The 26,004-nt window shown below is 49.8% G+C and overlaps 1 protein-coding gene across 10 annotated transcripts in view; it reads right to left on the bottom strand.

The window, feature by feature from the left end:
- Positions 1-26,004, bottom strand: part of P4HA2 (prolyl 4-hydroxylase subunit alpha 2) — a 31,717-nt gene that overhangs the window by 1,069 nt on the left and 4,644 nt on the right. For 4 of the 10 annotated variants that reach the window (XM_016118437.2, XM_016118438.2, XM_016118440.2 and 1 more), the window contains exons 3-15: positions 22,003-22,102; positions 21,216-21,312; positions 20,678-20,829; positions 18,058-18,195; positions 14,313-14,582; positions 12,908-13,101; positions 11,981-12,157; positions 8,299-8,369; positions 7,962-8,061; positions 4,051-4,104; positions 3,427-3,492; positions 1,647-1,715; positions 1,171-1,267 (exon numbers count right to left, since the gene is read on the bottom strand). In XM_016118437.2, the coding sequence (XP_015973923.2) occupies positions 1,171-1,267; positions 1,647-1,715; positions 3,427-3,492; positions 4,051-4,104; positions 7,962-8,061; positions 8,299-8,369; positions 11,981-12,157; positions 12,908-13,101; positions 14,313-14,582; positions 18,058-18,195; positions 20,678-20,829; positions 21,216-21,312; positions 22,003-22,102 (1,585 nt within the window). Of the gene's footprint in view, positions 1-1,170; positions 1,268-1,646; positions 1,716-3,426; positions 3,493-3,541; positions 3,602-4,050; positions 4,105-7,961; positions 8,062-8,298; positions 8,370-11,980; positions 12,158-12,907; positions 13,102-14,312; positions 14,583-18,057; positions 18,196-20,677; positions 20,830-21,215; positions 21,313-22,002; positions 22,127-26,004 lie in introns of all 10 variants that reach the window. The other 6 variants (XM_016118444.2, XM_016118443.2, XM_036224563.1 and 3 more) reach the window with 5 other exon arrangements.

The following is a 26,004-nucleotide window of genomic DNA, read 5'->3' as shown; positions in this document are numbered from 1 at the left end:
ATCTCAGGTGCACATGAATCACCATTTCATTCCTCAACATAGACTCTTGCACAGTGAATAAAACAAACTTATTCTAATGCACTACTGAAATCATAGAGCTTTTTAAGTATAATTTAAAAGTAATACACATACTTCATTGAAAAATCTCAAACCATCTACAAAGTTTATAATCATAAACGGCAATCTCCCTACCTATCCATTCTCACCACTAATCCCCAGAAGATATTCAACTTCTTTAGTTGATTCTTCTGATATTTATCTTCATTTTTCTAAATAACATGCTTATAGTGCTATTTCTTACTTCCAATTCTGGAATTCTTTTAACCCTAAAATATATACTTATTCCCTCCTGTCTTCCTAGTAGAGTTAAACCACAAGTTTTAGTTAAATTCATATTAAGTGTTTACATTATATCATATAAATACAACTCACACATGAGCTACCTAATAGATTATACTTATATTTCTTCTCTTGTACAATTTTTACTTTTCCCTAAAGTCAGCAATTGCCTCGATTTTCTTTTTAATTTGCTTAATTTTCTTTAAACCTATCACTATTTATCCCCAAAACTCCCCAGGAGGGCTACAAACTCATCTCTTTATGATCACTTCCTGTCAGAGCCCAGTTCAGGCCTCTCCATAGCTCACTCACCACAGCTGCTTCCAGAAGGCTCAAGCTTCCACCTCTGTGGTGGTGTCCCTGTCTCAAACCTCATCTCTTGGCTCCTGTTCCACAGGTCTCCCATTATTCAGGTGACAAAGGCAGCCAGTCCTCACACCTATGATGCTGGTTTCAGCCTGTGCCTTGTTCCATGTGGGCCTTGCTTGCTTAGGACACCTGTTCCCCTCTGATTCCAGCTCTCCCTCAGAACCCCTGCCAGAGTCCACTTGTCTGGGGAGCCATCCTGGACCTCTGATGCCTGTGATAGTCTTACTTGGGGCTTCTTCAACTCTCTTGGCAACTCTGAGAGTGATCCCAAATGGTTGTCTTGGCACATAATCAGCTGAGTGGAAAGCTACATGGCTAGATGGGACTACCAGTTAGCAAGAGGAAAAAAAAATTTTTAAGGGAAAATCTGGCAGCAGTTGTCTACCAGCTCAGAGCTTAAAGCCAGCCACTAAAGCCCAGACTTAGGCTACCAAGGCCAACACCACACTTTAAGCCACTCACCCCACTTGCAGCCCACAAGCACGGGGCAGGCCGCGTGTCTTGTTCTGTAGTCACCTTCTCCACTCCTCAGGAGGTTGTACCAGAATACTGCTGTGCCCTGGGAAAAGAGATGGCCTGTCAAACCACATCCTTAGAGACTGGGCTCGAGAACCTGACCCCAAGCACCACAAAGCCTCTCCCTAAGCAGAAACGCCCTCACTTTCCTGTGTACAGGGGGCAAGGGCTCTGAGACTCCAGTGATAAAGAAGTTCCTCAGAAAGCACCTACCCTTCAAGGATGATGGATGTCTGGAAACCTAGCTTCTCTTAAAGGGACCTCCCTACCCACTCCTTTTCCCCAGATAGAAGCTGAAGTCACAAGGTCAGAGTTCAGGCAGGAAGGGACTAAGGCCCCTCCCAGTAAGTTAAGCAGGCTGAAGAATGGGAATGGGGGACCGAAGTCCTGCTTCAACATGACCCACAAGAACCAGAACTTACCTTCTTAGGCCAGATTGCAGCCCCCAGATCAGGAAAGACAGTGGCACCACCAGCTTCTACATCGCTCATCTGGGAACACAAGGCATACAGCTTGGCCCTTCTACTCAAGGCTCTCAGAGCAACTGAGCCACAAAGGGCATGACAAGGTGTGCAGATCACCCTCCTCTGAGCATGAGCAGCACTTCTTGGAGGCTCAGATCCACAGCCAGCCAGCCCTTCAGCCCAGAAAGGCTCTCCCCATGCCCTGCCCCTCCCTAAACCCTGCTTAATCTGTGTGATTCGCCAAAAGTCTTCATGCCATGGGCACTCAAGAGCTGTAGGCCTGCAGAAGACCCATATCCCAGCTGTCCTCAGATGGGAACAATCTGAGTCTCTACTCAGAGATGCCTGCCGACTCCTGACCCATTGTACCCCATCTAGCCTGGGCCTCGCCTAGGCCACTGTGTCCCATGAGCTCCCTGCTGCTTCCAACACCATTTATGGCCCTGCTGTAGGCTGGTTCTAATAACCTGCTCTAGCGAGACCTTCACCCTCTCGGAGCAGCGCCTTCCCCAGGGAGAGCACTGTCTCTTCAGAGGCCCTGCTCTCTCCCATGGTGAGGCCTCAAAATAAACAGAAGTTCCATGGAAGTGAGGCTGCATTCACACTCAGAGTGTGCCACAACTCATGCCCAAAGTACCACTTCTTTCTCGTCTGGCTCTCTCACTTCAAGTTTTTTGCCTATAATGTAATAATATTTGGAGCTAATAAATATTTCCACAGGACACATACCAGACAGAAGGGCACTTGACAGACATGGAAAATGAGTAAGATGAAAACTCCTCATGGCCACTGCCCTGGGGATTAAATCCAAACTCTTTTCTAGAACCCAAAGGCCCTGTCGGTCTCCCCAGCCTCTCTCTTTAGCCACTCTCAATTCATGCAGTGCCTCTGAGCCATCAGCCTTTTCTATTTTTCCAACATCCCACGCTCCTTCCCGCTTCCAGGTCTCTACACACTTTCCAAGTTCCACCCGCTAATTTCCACCCAATCTTCAAATCTCAATATTGACACGTTACTTCCCAAGGGAGGCCTTCTCTGAACCCCAAGCCTGAGCTACTTCATCAAAGCACTTGTCACCATAGTAACTAAACAATTACCTCTCTTACATTTAAAGTAAGCCTCTCATATTAGACCATGAGCCTTACAAGAGAGTCCCACTCACCAGCATGTTCATGGCAGTCCCCAGCACATAAAAACCATACAATAAAATGTAAATGAGAGACCAAAGGAAAAAAATGGACAAGGGCTTCTGTCTCTAAGTTTCTTGACAGTTTTTTTGCCTCTTCCCAGCTGGCTCTCTCAGCACAGGGGAGCGGGAACTGTCCCTCATGTGAGAGGTAAACCCGATGGCCTGTGGCTGGAACACAGGCAGCAGGTGGGAGGCGGGCACCAGGTCTGGGGAAACAAAGGCATGTTTCATCTAAGAGGACCTCATGGCTGCCTCCTAACTTTGCTGCCAATGAGGGAACCTTCCAGGGCACCTGCGCCACAAGTCCAGACTAACACTGGGCCCCTAAAAAAGGAGCCAGGGACAGGAAAGTCCTGGAGGGTGGGGGAGTCTGCAGATGAAAACAGAGGCTAAGTCTCTCCTCCAGCCAAGAAGGGTGCTGAGGGCCTGAAGGACCCAGCTGTTGAGCAATGCTGGTGGTATCAGCCCTGATAGGCGTGGATGGATATAAGAGAGCATTCTAGACCCAGGCTCCCCTTAAGGCCCATACACTGCACACATCATACTCACGTAGTTTAAGAACGTGGCCACACGATTCCCCGTCCCTAAATGCTTGAAAACATCTTGCTCATCGTTCTATAAAATTAAGTGAGAGTGAACAGGCGGGCCTGGACCCTATACTTACATAGTTAAGAAACGTCGCTAACCTATTCCCTTCCGTTTTGAGGCCGCTGTCAAAAGGTCGCTGCAACAAACAACAACTTTCACCCAAGTTTGCAACTGATTTCACCCACCACCCACAGGATTGGGACCAAAAGGGACAGAAAAGGTAACAAATGTGTGATACGTACATCAGCCTGGCCCATGGGCCAAGGCTGCCAAGTAAACCCTGCCAGGGCAGGAACATGGTAAAGGGGGCAGGAACAGCTTTCACAGAGACCTAGTGAGGTCCTCTGCTTTAGAGTCAGGGCAAAGAATGCCAGAGTTGGGCGGGAAGAACACACCCTTCATCACAAGGGAAACAGCCAGGCTGTGTTGGGCTGTGGTACCAGATTTGGGCTTCTCCAGTACCAAAGAGTTGGCCCTCATGAGGTGGGGGTGCCTGGCATGGAGGCTGAAGTGCTTCCAAAGCTCCAACCTTCTCAAACCAGCTGGGGCAGGGCTCTTTAAAAGCACTGGTGGTTTGGGCCTTACCCTAGAGAAGTCAAAATGTGGCTCGTACTGTCCTCCCATTCCATAATTAGCAACCTGGTGGGAAAGAGCAGTGGTGGAGCTTGTTAGCAGCATGAACAAACCATGAGGCAGCCCATCTCTCCAGGGGTACTATCTCTCCAGGTAACCAGAACAACATAAATCCCAAATGAAAACCCCCAAGACTAGTGTGGAGAGTAACTATGCCCTGTCAGCACAGATAAACAGCTCTAGAGCTAGGGGAAGAGTAAGGCTGCAGCACAAATGTGGCTTCCCAAACAGAACACGATGGGCCGCTCAGCCCTTTGGAGACACTCAGATGGCAGCAGGGGGAGCCCTTGAGGCAGGCCCTCTTTGGGAGATAATGAAACTAATCCAGAGGAAAGCCGATAACAAACTCAAGGCTGGGATTTTTTTTTTTTTTTTTTTTTTTTTAATGCTAGTTTGGGAGCTATTCTGTGCCAGGCACTGCTCCTGCCTATCATGGTGTCCCAGCAGCTGTTCCTGGACAGGCTGGGCAGGGCTAACATGTCCCCCACAGTGGCCCACTGCATGGAGTACTTCTGCAAGAACTGCTACTCTACCTCAGTGTCCCCAGCAGAGGCCTAAAACATGACCTGAGCCACCTCAGCCACAGCAACTAGCTGGTATCATTAACTGGATTAGAAAATTGTAAATGCCTTTGTGAAGTTTATCAGCACAATGTAAGTTCTAAGTTACAATGGTTATTTTAGCTTCAGTAGACAGAGACGAAGTTCAATAAGAAGTACAAGATCTGATATAAAAGATGGCTATCAAGTGGCACCATCAATGTCCATCTGGGAAACCCTAAAAACCTTTGAGGCTCAGCTATGAGTCCTCAGAAAATTGGGAGCTTTGGTATATCCTTTTTGGCCACACCAACAGTTAGGTGAGAGCAAAACTGGCAATAATAGAGGCCTTTAGACATGAGGGAGGGAAAGGTAGTGTGGGCTTTACGAGAGAGGAAATCTTCACGTTGGAGCACAAACAATATTTGTCTAATGTGACAAAGTGCAGAATTTGGGCAGCATGATTTTAAGTCTCCACAAAAATAAAAATTGCAATATGAAGACTCAGTAGATGAAAATGGCTGTCATCTATTGCTTCGGCCTTCAAGATTCCCATGTCAAAAATTGGGGGAAATCCTGTCTATGGTGCAGGAGGCTGGTTCGGCAGGTGGCCCAATGGCTGGAAGTATATCTAGAAAGGAAAGTGCTAGAGAAGTTGATGAAGTGACAGTACAAATGCTTTTGCTTTGGATCTACTCTAGTTGAGAACTTCCGAGAAAATTTTAAACATGACTGTGATTAGTATGCTACTGCACTCAGGAAAATTCAATCACTACTTGTTGGAGCTGCCAAGCACGGCTGCATTTTCCAACACCCCCATTTGTTGGATGTAGTACTTACACCGTCAGAGGCCAGGGAGCAAAAGAAGCTGCACTGCTCTAGCTGGTTCATATTTTAACAGTTGGAGAGTTGCATTTGATCATGGTGCTGGAGCTATTGTGCCTACATTATTTAATACTGTCCCCATATAGTCCAAGTGTCATAGGAACTTCTGGATTTGCAGCAATCGGATTCATTGTATGGGCGAACTCCAGTCTCCAGACTCACACCTTTAATAACAAGGAACTGGATATCGAAACTGATTCCTGTGAGGAGGTATTCATTTGAATCTTTAGGTTTGAATCTTTAGAGTCAGTTATTTGAAAGACATGGTCTTTTATGATGCTGAGATCAAAGTGAAAGCAAAAAAATGGTTAGAAATTACTTTTTGGTGAGGCTGAGACATCAATTCAGAAGTGTCTTCAATCTTAGAAAATTCTAGCAGTGCAGCTTCTCTTCCTCTATCTGGCCCTCATCCAATTCACAAGAAAATCTCAATTTCCCTTCCTTTTTCTAAATGACCTATAGCAAACACTTCAGTTGAACAAACTGAACTATAGCTGAACGAACGTCAACAGGTAGCAACCACAGAGGTCCAGAAGAACCAGTTCCTTTCCAGAAGCCTGCGGTATTCCCACAGGGACCATGGTGTGCAGGCTGTTGCAGGTACCTAGGCATTTATCATGCTGCACGCAATCCATGTGGAACGTGCACATAGAGACAGGTACTGAAGCCCGGGTGCCTGTGCCCCCAACCAGGCAGAATCAACATTTACAACACCGCTGGATAGCAAAGGAAACACTGGGGCAGCTCCAAGAAGAAGAAACAAACAAAAACGGTGTCTCAGATCCCTGAAAGTGGTCTGGACGTTCCAAAAGAGCCTTGACTGTAAGAGCCCCTCCCCCAGGAGTGCTGGCATTCAGGTCCCCAACATCCTTTGAGCTAGAACATGATGAAAGGTCAGAGGAGATGAAGCCACAGTGTGGCAGAAAGGCCAGTCCAAACACGAAGGTGCTGTCTTCTGGGGTTATGTGTCACATAGGTTATAGAGGGTGCAGCCAGAAGGCCAGCCAGGAAAGCAGCAGGGGCACAGGTCCCATCCAGTCTTCTTAGCCCTTTGATCCAGGGTATATACAAAATCAGCCAATCAAGCAGAATGTCATCCTCGATCAGGACCATGAGACTCCTACCTTCAGCTCTGATGCACAGGAAGCAGGGGCAGGTATCCTAACAACAACCAAAAAACCCTGCTCCAGGAAGATATGAAGCACAACAATGCCAACAGGGATGTACCTCGTCCACCGAAAGCCCTTATTGCTCTTGAAATAGACGTGTTCTCACACAGAAGGAGGAAGTGGGAGATGTGACAGAAATCCTTTATCATGTGTTTGCAGAACTTACTTAAAAATCAGGCTGAACAATTCACTAAGTTGAAGTGAACTGAAAAGATTACATAAAGTTTTCACAAGACTGTTTATGACATGATCGGCATGTTTATAAAAACTGTGGCAGACTTCACACAAATCTATAAAGATGACCTACAAATTTGGCTTTCTGATTGCTGACACAGCTATGCAGGGAACGAAAGAGGGGAGGAGAGGGGAGGGGAAGGGTGGGGAGGGGAAGGGAGGGGAGGGGAGGGGAGGGGAGGGGAGGGGAGGGAGAGTGCATGCACACTGATGTGCTTGGCTGTGTCCAAGGCAAAAGTTCAGAGAATCTTTTCCCAATGATCTTCGGTTCAATATTCTAATGAGATGCACAGTTGATGAGACCCAAATGCCAAGCCTAAAGGTGAATACACAGAAACTCTGGCCAAATAGTTACAAGAGACCAGAAAAAAGGTAGCAAAATTTCTCAGGCAATGTCCTGGTCCTCAATTTAGAACAGAACCCAGAAGTTCTGATATTCAGCAAGGAGCATGGCCAGTGCTGACTTGAATCCAACAGACCAAAGAATCATTATTAGGAGCTTCACCCAAAACTTTTCAGCTGCATATGGCTTCACAATCACTTTTAAAATAGGCAGAAAGCTAGGGGCCCACAGGGGGTATTTTGAAAAGAGGCTTCCACCTTCACCAGACAACTGGTCCAGGACTCTCACTTCTACCAGCATGTCACAGAATACTTTACCTCCAAGTGCATTTGACAAGGATAAGCCATGACCTCTGAAGATATTTATAGCTCTCTTAGAGGTGTCCCTGGAACAACTCAGGTTGTCAGCTTCTGTAGTCAAAAATGCAGGAATAGGCCTGCTGTACCCAGCACTGACCCTAGCTCCTAGTATGACACCTGGGCACACAGACAATACTTGGTCGATATTTGTTGAATGCTAACTGCTGAATGCTGGTGGGCATGTGAATCCTGGCTTCCCAGTGTGAGGTGCTCCTTGTTCACAGCATTGTGCTATCATACAGTTTGTTGGACAAGCCTCCCTGGCCCTGGACAGACCAGTTAGCCAGAAATACCCCTTCCCTCCTATTCCCAGGGTCCCAAGGACCAGCCATACCTGCAATAATTCTGCAGTCTTTACTGTCAGCCCTGTGATGTGCTGCATCCGACGATTCACTCGAGCCACAACAGGATCATCGTCCTCCTCCAGCCAGGAGCTAAGTCAAAGTTAGAGGAAGAGAAGCGGGGAAGGCAGGCTTAGATGAGGCCTTGCACTCTCTCCCCAGAGTCAGGGCCAGCACTAACAGCAGCACAGGGTGAGTGCTCTAAGTCGGGGAGGTGCTAGCAGGTAAGACAAGCAAAGCCACCCCTCCCTTGGGAGTCTTGGATAGCAAATGGGAGGCCCTGGAGTTGGGGGCTTGAGTAGTCACCGCACCACCATCACCTTTGCTAACCTTTTGGAAACCCTGTAGCTGGCAACAGTGAGGATGCCTGTCTTGGGATCACGAACAGTGGCTCGTGCAAGCTGGAAGGCAGGAAGAGAGGGCACACTTATCCTTCTTTGCCTTGAGTGTTTTCCTGGAGAGACTGGGACCAGATTTGCCAGTCAGGCCAAAGGGGGAAGAAGGTTTACAGGCAGTGGCCCTAGCCAGGGCCCCAGGATACTGCAAGCCAGGCCAGGGCAGTAGTCTGAGGCTCTTATATTCTTGCTCTGTTGTCAGACTCTGGCCACTGAACCACTTGGTCACTGCCCACCCCTGCTCCCACCCAAGCCATGCTATCTGCAGAATTATATCTACGGAGTCTGCTTTGTCTGTCCACCCATCTTCCTGGACAGCCCCCTTTCTCACCAGGCCCACCCCTGCCTGAGCACAGCTCCGCTTGGCTGCTTCCACCACAGTCAGGATGTGCCACCATGCCTGAGCCTCAACCTCGCATGCTCCTTTCAACTTGGTCAAGTCCTCTGAGCTTCTGAACCTCACCAGACTTCTCTGCCAAGAAACCTGCCCAAATACTCTGCTGCTGCCTCAGCTCACACTGGGCTCCTGCTGCTACCAGAGCAAACGCGGGAGGCAGTTTCTACTCCTTTAAGAGACTCGCAAGGTCAGGTGATAGAATCAAGAAAAGACTCGACAAGTCAAAATAAGTGAACTGCTGCCTGTAAGCCATCCGCCCCACATACACACTTCGCATACACAGACGCCCCTCACTTACCTCATCTCCTCCAGTCCCCACAGACAGGGACAGTGACACTCCCAAGAAGGACCTGCTGCCCAGAGCCAGCCCGCAGTGCTTTATCTATGGACCATCCTAATGACCTCACATGGGTGGGACCACAGACCCAGATATGCCCACCCAAGAGTACTTCCTCTTAATTTCAATAATTTAATGAGTGTCTACTATGTGCCCAGCACTATGCTGAATGACCGAGACATGGTTCCTGCCTTCATACAACTCAGTCAAGTGGGGAGGGCAGAAACTAGCTGGGTAATTGCCGCATAGCGTGGGAAGAGCTGGAAGAAGGGTAAGCTTGTTGTCTGTGGGAGCTCAGCGTGTGGGGTCAAGAATGGTTTCCCACAGGAAGGGCAACCTAGCTGAGACTTGAAGGGTAAGGAGGAGTTGGTCAAGCGGGGGAGCATTACGGGAAGGAGGAAAGAACAGCAATGCAGAGGCCCCAGGATGAAGATGGGTGTGGCACTGACTGGATTAGAAGTCAGAGCTAAGAGAAGAGGCTGAAGAGGCAAGTGGGGGCCGGGCCTGGATGCGACATTGTGGCCAATGAGGGAAGGCTTTACGCAGGGGAGGGATACTCACAATCTGATGTAGGAAGGGTCCCTGTAGATGCTTCACGGAAAGTTGACTAAGGAAGGACCAGAATGGGAACAAGGAGGCCAGTGAGGAGGTCAAGGCAGAAGTCAGAGCAAGAGGTGATGGTGGCCTGGGCCGGGGTGGCAGAAGGAATGGAGAGGAGTGAATGGACCAGAAGGCTGGTCAGGAGGCGAGATTGTCCAACCTGGACACTGTGCTGCTGAGGCAGCACGTTCTGGGAAGATGGCCAGCGTACCTGGGACAGAGCGCTTCTCTGAGAACTCCTGTCTATGGCTTCTCCCTGATGACAACTACAGCCGCAGCCAGACTCCGTCCAAGCATCTGAGCCTCACTGCTGGCCTGACACCCACCAGGCAGTTCTGGGCAGCTGAGCTCTGCTCCCAGAGACAGACAGGGCTATTTTGAAAGCAGACTGGAGACTCACAGACAGCTGCCAAGCATTCCCCACAGGCCGAGCTAAGCTCGTCGGCCCTACTTCAAAGCCAGCATAGCATCTGTCCCTCACAGACTCCGGAAAGGAGAGGTCGGCTTGTAATGGCCAACATGTTTGTCTCTTCACATGGCTTCTATTCAAAGACAAGTTTTCCCAACCCTTCCCACCACAGCCCCTGCCACACACATATACATGCACATGCCCACATGAATGCACACACACATACACACTGACACACACACACACACAGAGGGAGGGAGGGGGAGGGGGAGAGGGAGGTGGGGAGAGAGAGAAAGAGAGAGAGAAAGGGAGGGAGGGAAGAGAGAGAGAGAAAGAAAAAGGGAGGAAGGGAGGAAGGGAGGGAGGAAGGCAGGCAGGCAGGCAGGCAGGCAGGCAGACTGACTGATTTCAGTGCCCAGGTCTGAGGGACAAAGGAAGAATCTCTGAGAGACAAGGGAGGAAATTCTGGCACAATAGTGCCTCTCTCACATGGCAACCAGGAAAGTAGTTTTCTTCCCAGGAGGGCTTTGGAGCTGATCCAGGGAGTGCAAAGGGCTGGGTCCTGGTCTCCAGTCCCCATTCCCTACACACACTGGCTAGACCCTCCCTCAGCCACATCAATGGTACAGCAACTAACTCTAGGCACTAGATGTCCTAGTACCTCGAGCCAAGGTCATTCCAAAATGAGGTCCAGGGGCCAGGACAGGAACCTACTTTATGTCTCTTCAAGAGCACTGGCCTCTTGGCCACTACAATCCTATTAGGATCAGAGCAATAGAGGGTCCAACTAAATCCTCCCTCCTAATCACCAGTGATAGGATGTCGAATGGGAGCAAATCTTTCATGAACTAGAAACAGAACAACTTTATAACCTGAAGGCATATATACAAAACCAACAGCCAACTGTATACTTAGCAGTGAAATACCACGGAATTTCCAGCTAATTCAGGAACAAGACAAGGATGCCTCTAGTATCAATGCTCCAGAAGTTCTGGGTAGTTCAATAAGACACTAAAAACAAAGGTACTATTAACCATTAACAAGGAGAAGACAACATGTTTCTTATTTAAAGGTGATAATACTGTCTGAACAACCCAAGAGAATCAGCTAAAAACCAAAAGAGGAATGAGTGGGCTCATTGACTAGCTGTGACCTACACAAGTCTGTTTCCTCGTGCATAAGATGAAGATAATGACAGAGCCTGCTTAACAGATGTACTAGCTAAGCTCATCACCAACAGGGCCTGATATGCTTAAAAACTCAGTAAACATTAGCTATACCTATGAAATATATCTTTAATTGACAGTTTAGCCTATCGTAGTAAACTAACATAATAATGTAACCAGTAAAAACATAATGATGAAGAAACAAAGTGAAGTTACAGTAACAAAAAACTATCTAGGAATAAACTTAACAAGAAATGTGCGGAGTGTTGTGCAGACAATTTTAAAAGATATCAATAAATGGAGACACCAGAGGGCTCTTGGATGAGAAGACTCAATACTGTAAAGATGGTCATTATGCTCGAAGCCATCACTTCCCAGTCCTAATCAGGGGCTCCACAGGACCCAGCTTGGCAGCACCCCATGGCAAACACCCTATCTGCCCGCACACACCAGCCCCCCACCAGGTGAGCTGACACTCACTGTGGGCCTGCCCTGCTCCCACTGTGCCCTTCTATCGTGGCACCTGGCCATCCACATCGGTTCCTCAATTTTATCCCCCACTGGACCCAAAAGGGTCAAACTGAGTCTGCAGCACCTCAGTATCCCAACAGCAAACTCATGCCAGATGCCAGCCAAGCTGAAGAAGCAACTAACTGCCCCACAGTACCAGAGATGAGTGACCCTAAAAGGGCCTGCAGAGACACCTACTTTGGGTTTAGCAATCTCCTTGATCCTGTTGATCTCCTCATCAGACATGACATCGTAGTACCTGACGATGTGTGGGCTGTCCCATTCGTCCTCCTCTTTGAAGGGGGCGATGAGCAGCTGTGGTGTCCTGTTGCCATGGTGGTACCTGCAGAAAAGCCTCTTCTGCCTCCGAGGTGTCTGGGGAGCACAGAGCAACAGGCCGAGTGAGTCCTGACCCTCCGTCCCAGTGGCTGGCTGCAGATACCAGTCTCACACCCCATCCAGCAGCTGCTCCCTCCCACTTCTCCAAAGCTCCTCAGCTGGACGGGCATAAAATGACACTCCACAAGTCATGCAATGTTTCTTCTTTTGCAAGAATACCTCATGTCCTGTGGCAGAGGGTAACCCTGACCTCTTTCACAGAAGTGTGGGTGGCTCTGAAGGGCTGGGACAAGGAAGAAGTCTTTCCAGGAGGAAGGGCCAGTGGAAGCCAAGCAGATGGGCACAGAAAAGCAGACTCACACCTGCGCCTCCTTGAGGAAGCACTGGATCCAAGGGCTCCCCAAGGCCAGTGATACCCAACACCAAACTCCAGCACATGTTCTGTCTTCACTACAGATGGGACTATAGACCACAACATCCCCTGGGGCTTGAGGCATGTCTACGCCCACGGTTTTCTTCTCGACAGTAACCCAAGGATGTCAGAGTGGGGAGGGGAGCTCAGGAATAAGTTCGAGGATTGAAACTCCACGTGGGCCATGAGGGGAGACCATTTCCTGCCTTAACCCTCAAAGAACGCCCATGCGTCAGCCTCAGCAGATGCTACAAAGATCTAGGGAAGATGCTGACAAACAACGTACAGATAGAGGAACATCCTCCCCAAATCTGCCTGTCCAGGGCCACAGTCTACGTCCATAGCCTGGGCCCCTGCCCCGCCACGTGTCTCACCAGTTTGACACCCTCCCCACGACAGAGGCTCTCGTAGATATCCCTCTCGGGCAGGTAGTCCGTAGGCCTCTCGTAGATGCCTTCCTGTGTTGTTAGCTCAGCTTCTGTCTGATTCGATACCATTTTCTCTCTTTCTTCTTCCAACAACCGTTCAAAGTATCGCAGATTCCCTCCAGCTCGTTCATGGCTTGGGTCTAGAAAAAGCAAAGAACAAGAAGGAAAAGGAAACCACAAACATCTGTTAGGTCGTTTAGAGAAATTATTCTATAAGCGGTTTTCTCTCCGAGCAGCGCGCTTGCATGCAGCATTCTGCCTTCCACAGTACCCAAGCAGGGTTTGCGAGTCAGAGCAGAAAATCCAGTTCCTGCTCTGGTAAGAGATGAGAAAGGAGCAAAAAAGCAGGAGACCCTTAGCTGGCCACCAAGGGGGCTGTCCTCTCAGGCCTCTCTTGAGGACCCAAGGACACAAGTCCAGAGAAGCAGTCCAGAGTCGTGCCTCCTCCGCCTGGCTTGTGTGCCAGTTACATCCACTCCCCGGAGTACATCCACCACCAGTGACCACAGCACATGCTGGCCGCGGCTAGAGGGCAGGCTGAAATACCAGGAGAAAGAGCAGTCGTGTGGCACTGCCACAGCTTCACCCTGCGGGTCTCACAGCATGAAGGGGCAAGCTTGGCAGGGTTACTGTGCCCCTCCTCAGATAAGGAAACTGAGGTCTAAAACGCTGAAGAGATTTAGGTGAGGGTTATACAGAACAGGAATCCAGGTGTCCTGACTCCCTGTCTGAGGCTCTTACGAACACAACAGAATCACTCTTGTAGGAACCTCATACATAGCTGACATCAGGCTCACAAAAAAACAGCAGCACAAGAAAGTCTTTGCTGGTCTATGGAATTCCAGACTGTGACGTTCTCGTATATTAGTTAGAGGGGAACAGATGGCATTTAAAGATGCAGGGCTTTTGGTCTTCTTCAGTCCAACCACGCAAGACATAAACCAATGCCATGGTGAGTCCCATCAGTTAGACCTCAGGCATCTAACCAAAGCATCAGGTCACTGTCACTGCAGCAACACTAAAGTACAGCTTGCCTCTCGAGCTGCTTCTGCTTCAGTGAAGGCTCCACCCTGCATAGCTGCAGAGGCACTACTGCACTGGATTCCTATTTTAAAAGGGAATGTGTAGGGCCACAGGTGTCACAGGCCTGAGTGCAACTAGGCAAGGACTAAGGCCAGAAATGAGGTGGGTAAGGAGCTCCCTGGCAGTCAGACTGGGCCTGAAAGGTACTGGTTACTGGCCAGACTGGCTCAGTCCCAGGAGAACGGCCAGGTAGTGGCCACAAGAGTGACCACCCAGTTCTCCTGCCAGCTGCACATCCCCATCTGACTTTCCCCGAGAACCTCCTTACCAAGGGAGAGCAGGCGACGGGTGAGCTCCAGGGCACGGTGCAGGTCGCCCAACTGGAAGACGGCATAACTGAGGTAGTCCAGCACCTGAGCCTTGGTTGTGATGGCCTCCTCTCCAGCGTCAAGCTGCTTCAGCACCTGTTCCATCCACAGCACCGTGTGGTAATAGTCCCCTTCATTGTACGCCAAGCGGCCCATCCCAAAGCAGTCGTCCGCACTCATCACTGCCTGGTACTTGGTTCCTGCAGCAGAAGAAGTCAACGGGCAGGCTCCTAAGAGCCTCTGGGTCAGAGGGAGAGATGCCCACATCAAGGGAGCTCTGCAGCGGGAAAGGGGCATCATCCCAGCAAGGCCCCACAGGGTTTCGGACCATACACTTCAAAGGGACACTGGTACAGTGAGCACAGCCAGGCTAGCCCTGCCTCGGGCTGGGGGGTTGCGGCCAGTCTCCTAGCCTCAGACTTCCCTTCTCCCAAGTGGGAAGGGCCTTTATTACAGAGGAGCCCAGAAAGCCCACCAAGAAGTAGTGTTCGGGGGAGTATAAAGGTCCTGGGTGGCTGGCCATGAGAGAGTGAAGGGTAGAAAAATCAGCTGAACATAAAACACAGAACTTAGATGGCATCCAAAGCATGGATGAGGATAATCGCTCCAAGGAAGAATCTGAGGAAAGAGCAGGGAATGTGGCTGAGGCCAGAACCCTTGAGAGCGCCTATACAAAAAGGACAGAGAAAGAATAACATTGAGAAGGATCTAAGGGGTAGGAGAAACAGAGGGAGCAAAAGTCATGTGACAGATGCCAAGGGAGGCCAAGAGCCAAGACTGCAGTGCTAGCTTTGGCCGTTAGGTGGCAGAGACCTTGCTGAGCATCAATTCAGCAGGTCCTGTGACCATGAAGACAGTTTCAAGTCAAGAAGATGTGGTGTGTTAGCTTTAGGGAGACGCAGAGTTTAGGGTGGAGGCAAGGTGGGAGTGTTCCTCAGGGAACAGTGAGAAAACAGGTCCTATGGAGATGAAGGAAGGGCTGTGAACCTCCCTGGAAATCAAGGGAGTCTCCCCATAATCATTAACAACGATCAGAGCATGGCTGACAGGAAAGAGTTGCCTCAGAGTAGGCTTTTTATGCTTGATATCCAAGATGGGGCTGTGCCCGGAGTGAAACCCCTGCTGCAATGGGTCAGCTGCTTCAGAGACCAGAGTTTGCTTGCCCTGGCGGCTCAGGAACGACGTGGGATAGAAAGCTGGAGACAGTAAACACAAGGTGGAGTTAGTAAGCAGGCCAGAGGTTAGGGGTCTCCTTGACCCCCTGTCCACGTCCCATGTGTCTTCTATAGGTCTGCAGGCCCAAGAGCCCACACCAATGGAGGCAGTATTATACAGCTGAGCAAGCTGAGGCTCTGGGTCTGGGTGGGCCTTGCTATGACACCCACCAGTTGTGTGACTATGGACAAGTTACTTAACCTCTCTGAGTCTTAGTCCCCTTATCTCTAAAGAGTTAACAGCATCAATTTTAGAGGACTCGTACCATGAATTCAATGAGATGATATATGGATATGTCTCCTATGATCCCTAGGATGCTAATAATCATAGCTATTATTGACATGTCTCATAAATGCCAAGAATGTCACAAATAGCTCCCAGACACTCAGCATCCACCTCAGAAGCCAACTTGAATACCAAGCCCCTGCAAAATGCTCCCTGGAGAGAGCTTCCTGGAGAGTGCCAGCTGAGTGCTGAAGGGCAGTCAGACATGGAGCCCAGCTGATGTGGGTAAAGGTATTCCTGCAGAGGATGTGGGGTAAACAAAGGAGCTGAGTGGTGGGGAAGCTTAATACAATGCACAAGCAGGCTTGCAGATGGGGCCACGCAGGACTGCAAAGACCACACGCAGGAGGAATTTAGGTTTGGCCCTGAAACAGTTAAGCACTGTGATCAGGAACTCGCACAGATAAATGCTTAAGACCACATGAAGAATGATTTTTCGGGGTGATCTGGAGGTACACAAGAAGTCACAATGATATTTCAATAAACCAGCTGAGAAAAAAGTGACCATAAGGCTAGAGTTGGGACCACAAAGTACAGAAGACATTAGGGAGGTAGAATCCACAGGCCTTAGGACTCTAGCTTGGGCAGCCAGTGGATGGAGGTATTTCTTGCTGAGATAAGGGGTAAGGAAGGAGGGTAAGTCTCTTAAGAAGGAATGAAGATTTCAGTCTGGGATGTAAATTTTGAGAAGCCCATGGAACATCCAAGTAGAGATGTCCCACAGGCTCTTGCCTACACTGGCTAGAAGCTCAAGGACAAGCCTTGACAGGGAACACAGATCTGGATGTCATCCATGTACTGGTGATACCTCAAGTAACAGAAGTAGCTGGGTTCACCTGTAGAAGGTGTGCAGTGACAACATGAGGTGGGGGTGGAATCCTAGGAAGTAGCTCCCCTCTACCGCTCACTCCCCCTCCAGGATATACATGGGTCTGTTAACTGTATGTAAAATGCCTGGGAGTGGCTCCCTCCTCCCACCAACCATTCTCACAGCTATATGGTGAACAGATCTTGCAGGTGCCCCAAGCTGCCATCTCTCCCTGGCCTCAGGAACAATGTGGGATAAGAAGCTGGCCTAGTTGGTTTAAGACCTGACTGAAGCAGAAATAAAAGAGAGGAGTCTATTGGCTCACAGACTTCTCAGTACTGAGGCTCCAGGCCTTGACCAGCCAACAACAGAGAATCTCTTTCTCCCTCACACCATGATTCCCTCTGCTTGTGCCTTCTGCACGGTTCCCTTAGGTGAAGTAGCATCCAGGGTCTAATTGGGTCTAACTGAATTCCTGGGTTTATTGGCCTCTAATAGCCTCCCCCAAACCCAATATATCTTCTTATAAACACACTGGAAAGGGGCCTGGGGGAAGCAGGGGGAGGAGGGTACTGGGAGGGAGGGAGAGAGGGAGTATGACCATAAAGGCCAAAAGAGAAGCAGCTGAGATCAGAATCCCAGAATTCAAAGGAAGGGAGAATATCAGAAAGTGGCAATCAGTGCGCCAAATGCTACAGACAAGTTAACAAGCATTAGCCTGAAACCTGTCCTCTAGCCTTACTGGCTAAGTGGCCACTGGTGAACTTGTACTGGCAGGACTGAACAAGGGAAGAAGCCAGACTTTGTGTTCAGGAGGTCATGGGAACCAAGGAAGTGGAGAAAGAGTATAAATGACTCTTTCCAGCAGCCTCATCAGGAGGGAGAAGAGACTGATCAGCAGCAGATACTCAAAAGGAGGGGTGTGTAAGATGAGCGAGAACAGAGCCCATGTGGGCTCAGGGGTAGAGCCCAGAGAAGTAAACACAGAAGGAACGGTGCAGAGATTGTACTTAAGGGCACACGGGACAGCAGTGAGTCAAGAGATCAGCCTTAGGCAAGAAGAAATCAGAGGATGGGGAAACAGGTCTGGACGCAGATCTGAGTGGTGCTCTCAGGGCAGAGGCCAAGAGGGTTCTAAGCAGCAGCCTCAGCTTTCTCTGAGATGCAAGAGAGGAACTTGGCTAGTACACAGAAGGAGGTTATGGGTCAGGGCTGAGCGGAAGCCACTGTCATAAGAAGGAAGGACTGGCACCAAGTGGAAACCCGAGAGAGGCTCAACACCAGAGGGGGTGGTGTACCTGAGGGCAGAAACCACAAATGGGCAGTGGCTCCAACCCTGTCCAGACACCACGGTAGAGTCACATGCTGGACAGGCAAAATCTGGAGTGGTGAGTTACCTGGAAGTTCCCCTTTGGAAATCGTATCTGAGTCCAGCTTGTACGTGTCCTGAAGCCTCATCAAGGCCTTGGCAGCACCTGTTTCATCCTCATCAGTGGGAAAGAACTGTCGTTGTACTGAGAGGTTGGCAATAAAACCTTCCAAACAAGAGAGTGAGAATAAAAGGTTACCCTTGATCCAGGAGCAGAATTCCATCTGGGATCAGAGAGGTACTCACAGGAGGGTCTCCAGCTAGTACAATTTCCCTGCCTCTCCATCAAAGGCTGTTGCCCTCTTCACCAGAAAGCCCTCCCAAGTGGCTCCCAGGAAGCCTTCTCCTTTCTTACTCCTTACTGTACTGACTTCCTGTGCTGCTCATTGGGAACGGAACAGAAGTCCTGGCTCCAAAGCACTGACCCGGTAGACAGAAGAGACAGAGGACAGAGAAGGTAATTGAAAAGGGCACACAAGAGGACTCAGGGAGGATGTGCTGACCAACTAGTGGAAAATGGATCACATAGAGAACCTTGATTCAGAATTATTGGGCTGGCTAGGTAACCACGGACTTCCAGCCTACATCTCAGGTAGAGGAGCCCAAGGGACAGACGTGGTCAACTCAGAGCCCCACGGACCATTCATTTACTGACCACTGGCTCTTAACATCAGAAAAGTGATGATGACAGTCCTAGAGGCATTTGGTACTGTCCACCTCTCCCAGATGAAGGACAGGGACCATGTGGATAGCTCAGGCACTGGGGTGAAGTTGCACCAGCCCAGCATGGTCCCCTGAGACCACAATGCTCTCTAGGGTACTCTCCCACCATTCAGACCTGCTATAAGCTCACTGCCCTGCGCTCAAGACCACAGCCTGGAGCCTAGGAGAGCTCCTGACCACCAAAGTAGCCCAAAAAGGCTGCTCTGGGACTCCAAGCCCTCACTATAATGAAGATATGTGCCATTTTGAGATCTCAGGACTCCAGGTGAGGGCCAGGCCCTCCCATGCTGATTCGAGGACTTCAATTCTGCCTGTGAGTTGAGCACTGAAAGAGGAGCTCCAAGGCCATTTCTTCCTGGCCTCTTCTCCAAAGCAGCAGCACTCACAGCCACCTACTCTCATGACCTCAGGCTCAAACACCCACTTCTAATCATGCCCGGGGACCCAGGGACCAAGGCAGCTGCAATGCTGCCGTCCCTGTGACTGCATGGTCAGAGACTCCAAAGAGTTTATAATCCAGGAAAAAGAAAATATGCCCCCAGAAAAAGCCCAGCATGTCTCCTCCACCCCCCTCTCATTTCGGGGTCAAGAACTCTAAAGGTCAGAGGTGAAAGCAACCTATTGCTCTGTGGGCCTATCCTGTTTCCTCCCGGCAGTTATAAGGTTTTCCAAAGGAACCAGATGTTGATGGTGGGGAGTAGAGAAGAATGGAGAGCAGGAGGTCACCTGAGCAGCCTTCTTCTCCCGCAGTGCAGGCGGAACAGTCAGTTCTGAGCCACAGGCCCCAGCTGGGAGGCAGGGGTCTGGGAAAGGCAGCCACAGTTTCTGGAGGCAGTGAGCTCACTGGGCACAGCTCCAGCACGGCTGAGCTCACCAATCCCTCCCCAGAGGCCGCCCTGTCCCCAGCCAAACCCAGCCCAGTCTGGCCACTGAAATGCCTCAGTCAGAGGGACAACTAGTCTGAAATTAATTGGCACTCCCAACTCAGAGAGAAGAGGCGGTGAGACCAGCGGGCTGAGTCCAGGCCTGGGAGGCGGGAGGGCTCATCCCACCACCTCCCATTGGGAGGAAAGTGTAATAGCATAGAAAGAACTACCATGGTGAAAGCACGAGTACATTAAAGCTTTAAAAAAAGTTCATGCTCTGATCTGCAAACGCCACTTCTAGGAATGTACCCTAAGACAATAACCAAAGATGTATGTGCAAGGTTGATGATAATTTGGAAACAATGCCTGGTCCAGTGCCTTAACCAGTTTACACATCAGTATAACATACTACTGTCCAGCCATTAAAATCATGCTGCAGAAGAACATTTAATGGACATACAGAGAAGCTGTAAAATTCAGGGAAATATACACTTATGTCACAAATCTGCCAACAGATGTTTTATTTCTAAAAGATATGGGTGGGAATGAATTTAGATGAGGCCCCAATGCCCAGCCCACTTGACTCCCTTTTGTTAATTCATTTGGTCCCTCGAAACAAGTGAGTTTGCATCCCTGGTATACATCTTAGGTTCCATTTTTTTAAAATGTATATGCATGTGTAGAAAGATTGGACTTTTAATAGTGCTTATCACTAGGCAATTGGATTAAGAATTGTAGTTTTCTTATGTAACTTTTCATATTCTCCAACTTTTCTGTAAAAATGTATTACTAAAGTGCAATTAGAAAAAAAAAAATCACTGCCAAAAAAAGGGAAGTGAAAACACTAGGAAAAAGCCAAAACCTATTATTTTTACATATTAAAAAATAAAGATGGCCAACTGCCAGAGGGCCCCACAGGGAAGGGAGAGAGCCATGAGATGGCAGCGTCCACGATCCACGCACACCCCCCCAGACCCAGGACAGGCTCAGACACATACTCCCCAGGCACGAGCACACAAACACGCCGGCTCACCCAAGCACCTGCTCACCATCTCTCACCTGCAGCTGAGTCCTGCAGGACAAGGTCCTCCAGTGCAGGCCAGTCGGTGTTCAGTCGCTTCACCAGTTTGTAGGCATTCACGGGGTGAGCCAAGTAGCCCTCAGGGTCAGCAGCCGACTTGCTGGTCAGGGCTTCCATTTTGTCAGCCCAGCTGTGAAACCAAGAAAAAAGAAGACTAACATACCCGCCCACAAAGGTCTTCGCCTCTGATCATCCCCCTAGTGAGAGATAAGGCTATGTTCATCAAAAAGCACTATAAAATGGATGCGATCACTCCCCATGGATCCTTCCAGCCCCTTAGTCTAGAAAGAGCTGGGGACCCCAATGCATGCAAAAAGGCTCCTGAGCAGAAAGGAAAAGGAAGTGAGTCCTCAGCCCATGTAGAGCCACCCTTGACAACTGGCATGAAGTCACTTCTAGGCCAGCAAGCCTCATAGTGCCATGTCCAGGACTTCCTCTTCTGGGGACTCCAGGTGGGTTTCTGGGCAGCAGAAGCACTGACTCGGGGTGGGTGTAAGGACTCAGGGCATTGGACACCTCTTAATCTTGGAGAGCTTGGCTTCCTCCATGAGGATGTACTCCTTCAGAGACTGCACCAGGTCCTTCTCCGCATAAATCAGGTCTGTCATGTGCCCTGCAAAGGAGATAAAGCGGCAGTGGGAAATGGATGAGAGATGTCCAGCCCCCACCCCTGGGGCACAGAACACCAGCACAGAGGTGAGTCTCCTGGGTCATGGGCATGTCACCTCTGTTGGGATCAGGGGACTTAGAATTAAAGGAGACCTAGGCTCTCAGATGGTCCTGGCCCCCAGCTTCAGGAAGAGAGGTAGAGGCCCCAAGGGGATGTTGAGGTAAGTGCCCTGGGGGCGCTTTAAGGAGGAAGTCCCAGATCTCATTCTCCCGCCATCGCTCAGCTGGATCAAGTCACTGGGGCATGGACATCCCAGAGGCTTCATCACATGGAAACAAGCTCTGAGACTTTAGGTCAGAAGGAGAACAGCTGGATCCACCAGCCACAGAGTGTTTTCCGCTCAGAACCACTCTCAGATTTTGGAGAAAATAGCCAGGAAGGCTGGGCCGCCCGGGAGCAGCCTGCATGTCCCAGGGAGAAGGACCCGGTTCAAACAGCTGGCTCCCAGGACATCCAGGTCAGCAGGGCCTCAGAAGCAGAAATAGCAACTCTGCAAGTCCCACTCTCCCTAAAACTGATCAAAACCAGTGGGTGAGGCCATCCCATCCTGAATGAGAACAGTCTTCAGGCAGTGACACCCCTTGGCACTTGAGCTAATGATTGCAGACAGATGATAGTCCTGTTGGCACATACCAATAGAAGTAAAGAATTCAGCCTGCACACAGCCCAGGACAGCAAACCAGGCCACCAGCAACATGGACACCTGGAGTTTCATAGTCACGGAGGGCAGCATCTGCAAGGTATTCAGTGATAGTCACTGGATCGACAATAGGGGAGAAAAAAAGTAACTTAGGTAAGGAAACACATACACATATGCGCACACATAGACACATTCAAACATGCCAAAACCTGGACCTAGCACGCAGAAGCTAAGGATATTCAGGATCGCCAGTGGAAAGAGCACAGGGTGTAGAACCAGTAGTGCGAGCTCAATTCTGGCCCCTGCTCTAGGGGGGGCTATGTGCCTCAGGAGAGATTGTGCCCTCTTGGTAACCACCGGCAACATGGGAAGGCTGAATTGCACGGGGTAAAGTCACCTCTGGCTCTAATAGTCTGTAAGTTTGAGATTATGGCTCACCCGTTCTTGTTTCACAGACTGCTTTCCCATTTCTGCTTTTCTTCTCAACACATGTGCCAGAACAGTGCCAGGTACTGAGGACCCAGACGTAACATAAGCCCTGCCCACAAGAAGGTTGACAGTATAGGAGGGACAATGACAGAAAGAGAACTTGACACGGTATGTTCCAGGGGACCCACACTCAAAATGAGGTGTACAGCAGGTGGTTGGCCAGAAAAGGAATAAAACTGCCTCCTGCCAGTCCACACCTGACCTCAGCAAGAGCAGTCTGGGAGCAGGTGATCTGGGCAGATGCTGTTCTTCCTGTAATGAGGTTCCTTGGCAGTCACTGTCCTCACTGGCGTGTCACTGAGGCACTGATCCACATATGCCAGGCACTGAGCTAGGCACCCAGGATATAAAAGGAATCGGCCACACAGAGTTAAAACCTTGTACTGGGCAGGGCTGCTGACACAGGTAAGAGACCAGATGCTGTCTTCTCATAGGCCTCAAAATAGTCAGACCCAGCTCTGAAGGTAGCAGGCATGACCTGGGCCAAGGCCCACTGGCAGTGGACCTGAGTATACAACGGAAGCTTCAGACATCGCCTCGAGCTCAGCTACACACCCCAGAGGACACTGGAGGACCAGCATCCATCTGAGCCCAGTTCTGCCAGTCCCTCCTCTTCCTGCTCTACTTCAGCCAAGTCCCACTGGAAATTTACTAAGAGAAAATGAGGAAAATAAAGGAAATACAAATGCTTCTCCCTTAAATGTAAGCTTAACTAACAGAACTCTCGGTCTGAGCTACCTAATGCCAGTTCATCAATTTTTTGCCTGCCATGGTCAATTAGACACACAGTCACACCTACCAGTCCTCGCCTGACCCTTTCAGAAATTCCAATCCACTGTGGCTCCAGGTTAGGCTCAGAGAAGACCAATCACAACCTCCACCCCATACGGTTCCCGCATCAGAAACAGGAGAGAATAAGTGAATGACCTCATTTGTTCATGCCCCTACCCAATGTCTGCTGAGCCAGCAGTAAGCCCACCAGTGCCCTGAGTACTGGGGGCCCAGACATACATGAGACAAGATCTTTCAGCCCAGAACTTGCTACAAGGTAAGGAGTATAAGACAAAGGGGTCACTCTTGGAATGAGGGCAGCAGAGGAGAGAAGGGGAGCAGGCCGGCTAGCTCTGAGGCAGATCCAGGTCCTCCCTACTCCAGCCACAGGTCAGCTCCCAGGCTCACCATACTACATCCCCTCCCCAGAAGGCCTCTTCTTGCTTACACAAACCCCTTTAACCTGGAGTGATGTCTGTTCCTTATCTTTCAAGAGGTTTGACTAGCTCAGGAGAGCATGTTCTATAGGGAAGGGACAGTAAAATCCCAGGGTCAGGATGTACCTGTGGACAGTGAGGGACCAGCTGACTCCCCATCAGGCTGGTCAGAGAGTGGGGCACAGGCAGGAGACCAAACCAGGCACAGTTGGGGGCGCCCAGCACTTCTCCCCTATTGTGTCGCCAGCTGCAGTGGCAAACCTTTTCAGAGATCAGGGAACAAATTCAGGGGAGGGAGAAGCCTCTCAGTTCCTTTCAAATCACCTTGGTGATACTGTCCATGGTTCACACCTTACAGCACATAGGGAAAGGCAGCCAGGTTCCTTCATTACATGAATCCCAGCTGTCACTTCTCCAGAATGTGCTGTCTGGCTTAAACTTAGCCCATCTATGAATCCCAGCCTGGAGGCAGAGCCCCCAAAAATCACAGAAAGGGTTCTAGGAAATGGCTTACCAAGAACCTGCAATGTCCTGCTCTGAGGAGGATGACAATGACTCTGCTGACCCAGAGAGCTAGGCAACCCCGAGGACACCCCCCCTCAGACGACCACAGTCAATACTGAGACCCCAGGCAGAGGGGCCCTGGGGCCCCACCCCATTTCTCCTGTATCCTGAGTCCCTGAACACTGGAGGCTTTGTACAAAAGATCATCGAACCAAGATCAAGTTGGGAGGTACCATTGTGGAAAGGCCAACTACCTACATGCACCCTGCCACCTGACCATCTCACCTACACCTGGAGCTTGCTTAGGACAGACTAGGCAGGAGCATGTGTGCCTGCCCTGTGACAAATGAAGTGCCCAGAGCTGCTGAAAGCCCTTCTAGGAACTCTCAGAAATCCATGCTGAACAGGCCTGGAAATAGGCAATGTCGAACCTCCTTTTATGAAAAACAAAGTGGCACCAAACCTGAGGAGAAAACCAATACTGAGTTTTATCTGAGCTGCATCCCGAGTTTAGAACAATGTCTGGACCATATTAGGCACTCAACAAACTACCACTAAAGAAGACTGTACATTTCTTCCCTATAATGGATTGTACAAGAATGGATGCCATATGCATATTAACATGGAGAGAAGATCAAAGCATACTGTTAAGTGGGAAAGGCTGGCTTCCAAACAATATGTACTCTGTGATTTCATTTTTACAAGGAAAAATGTATATATGTGCATATTTGTGCAAATTCACATATACAAACATGTAAGACTGTTGTATCTTGGTGAAATAATTTTATTTTGCTCTTTATGATTATTTGTATTGCCTAACCTTTCTTCAAGGAGTTCTATGAGAAATTTGAAACAAATTTTCTAGTATGCTTAAAAAGAAAACAAAGTAGGCCCTCTCAAATGGACTCCAAAGCGGCCATGGCAGCTGGAGTTCAGATCCCCAAGGGGAGGTCCTCCAAAGCCTGCCAATACCCCCGCAACAGTGATTCACCCACCAGGTGACTGGCACTGTTTCTAAGCACGGGGCAAGTCCAAAACACACAATCAGAGTCCCCAGCAAGCCTGCTCTTTGGAAAAGACATTTACAACCTGGCCAAATGGCCATGAAAAGATGTTTCCAGCTGCAAACTACTGCTGCTATCCTTAGCTTCTCCCCTTACCTCATCGGGCAGGAACCTCTGCCAATGCTCCCAGCTGCAACCCAAATGCAACAGCTTGAGTTTTAACAATATATTTAACAGCCTAGAGACAGAACATGGGTTTGCTGAGAACAAACAGGTCTTGCTTGGCACTGAACCAGAGGCTGCCTGCCTGTGGTGAAAAAGCCAAACCTGCCTGAACAGGGCTTCCCCCAGAGGCACTGCCTCCTACGGGTGTGGCCAACCCTGGGATGGCAGAGCCCAGAGGACAGGCGTGCTCAACCTAGGCAGAGTTGTGCAGAGGCTCCAGGAGGCCCTGCCACCTAAGAACACAATGTTTACTGAGGCCCCTGCTGTCACTGGCACACCAGGGAAAAACAGGAGGCACCCTACTCCTTACCCGATGCCATGCCTCATTCATCACCTTGGTCTGAGCCACCCCCAATTTCCTCCTGCAAGCACGCTGGGCTCTGTTTGCACTAAACTCTCATTTCCCATCTACCTCTGCTCTACGAAGTAACCAGCATAGCTTCCTGCAGGCCCTCTTTTGGTCTCTCTCTCCCTAAGAACCTTCCAAAAGCTCTCCACTGCCCTCAGGAGGAAGTCCAAACTCCTTAGCCCTAAGGGCCTTTTTGACCCTGCATGACCTGGCCCT

This window comes from Rousettus aegyptiacus, unplaced genomic scaffold (assembly GCF_014176215.1).
Source record: "Rousettus aegyptiacus isolate mRouAeg1 unplaced genomic scaffold, mRouAeg1.p scaffold_m13_p_7, whole genome shotgun sequence".
NCBI classification, from domain to species: Eukaryota; Metazoa; Chordata; class Mammalia; order Chiroptera; family Pteropodidae; genus Rousettus; species Rousettus aegyptiacus.
The sequence above is the reverse complement of the archived record's forward strand: the minus strand, read 5'-3'. Positions and strand labels throughout refer to the sequence as shown.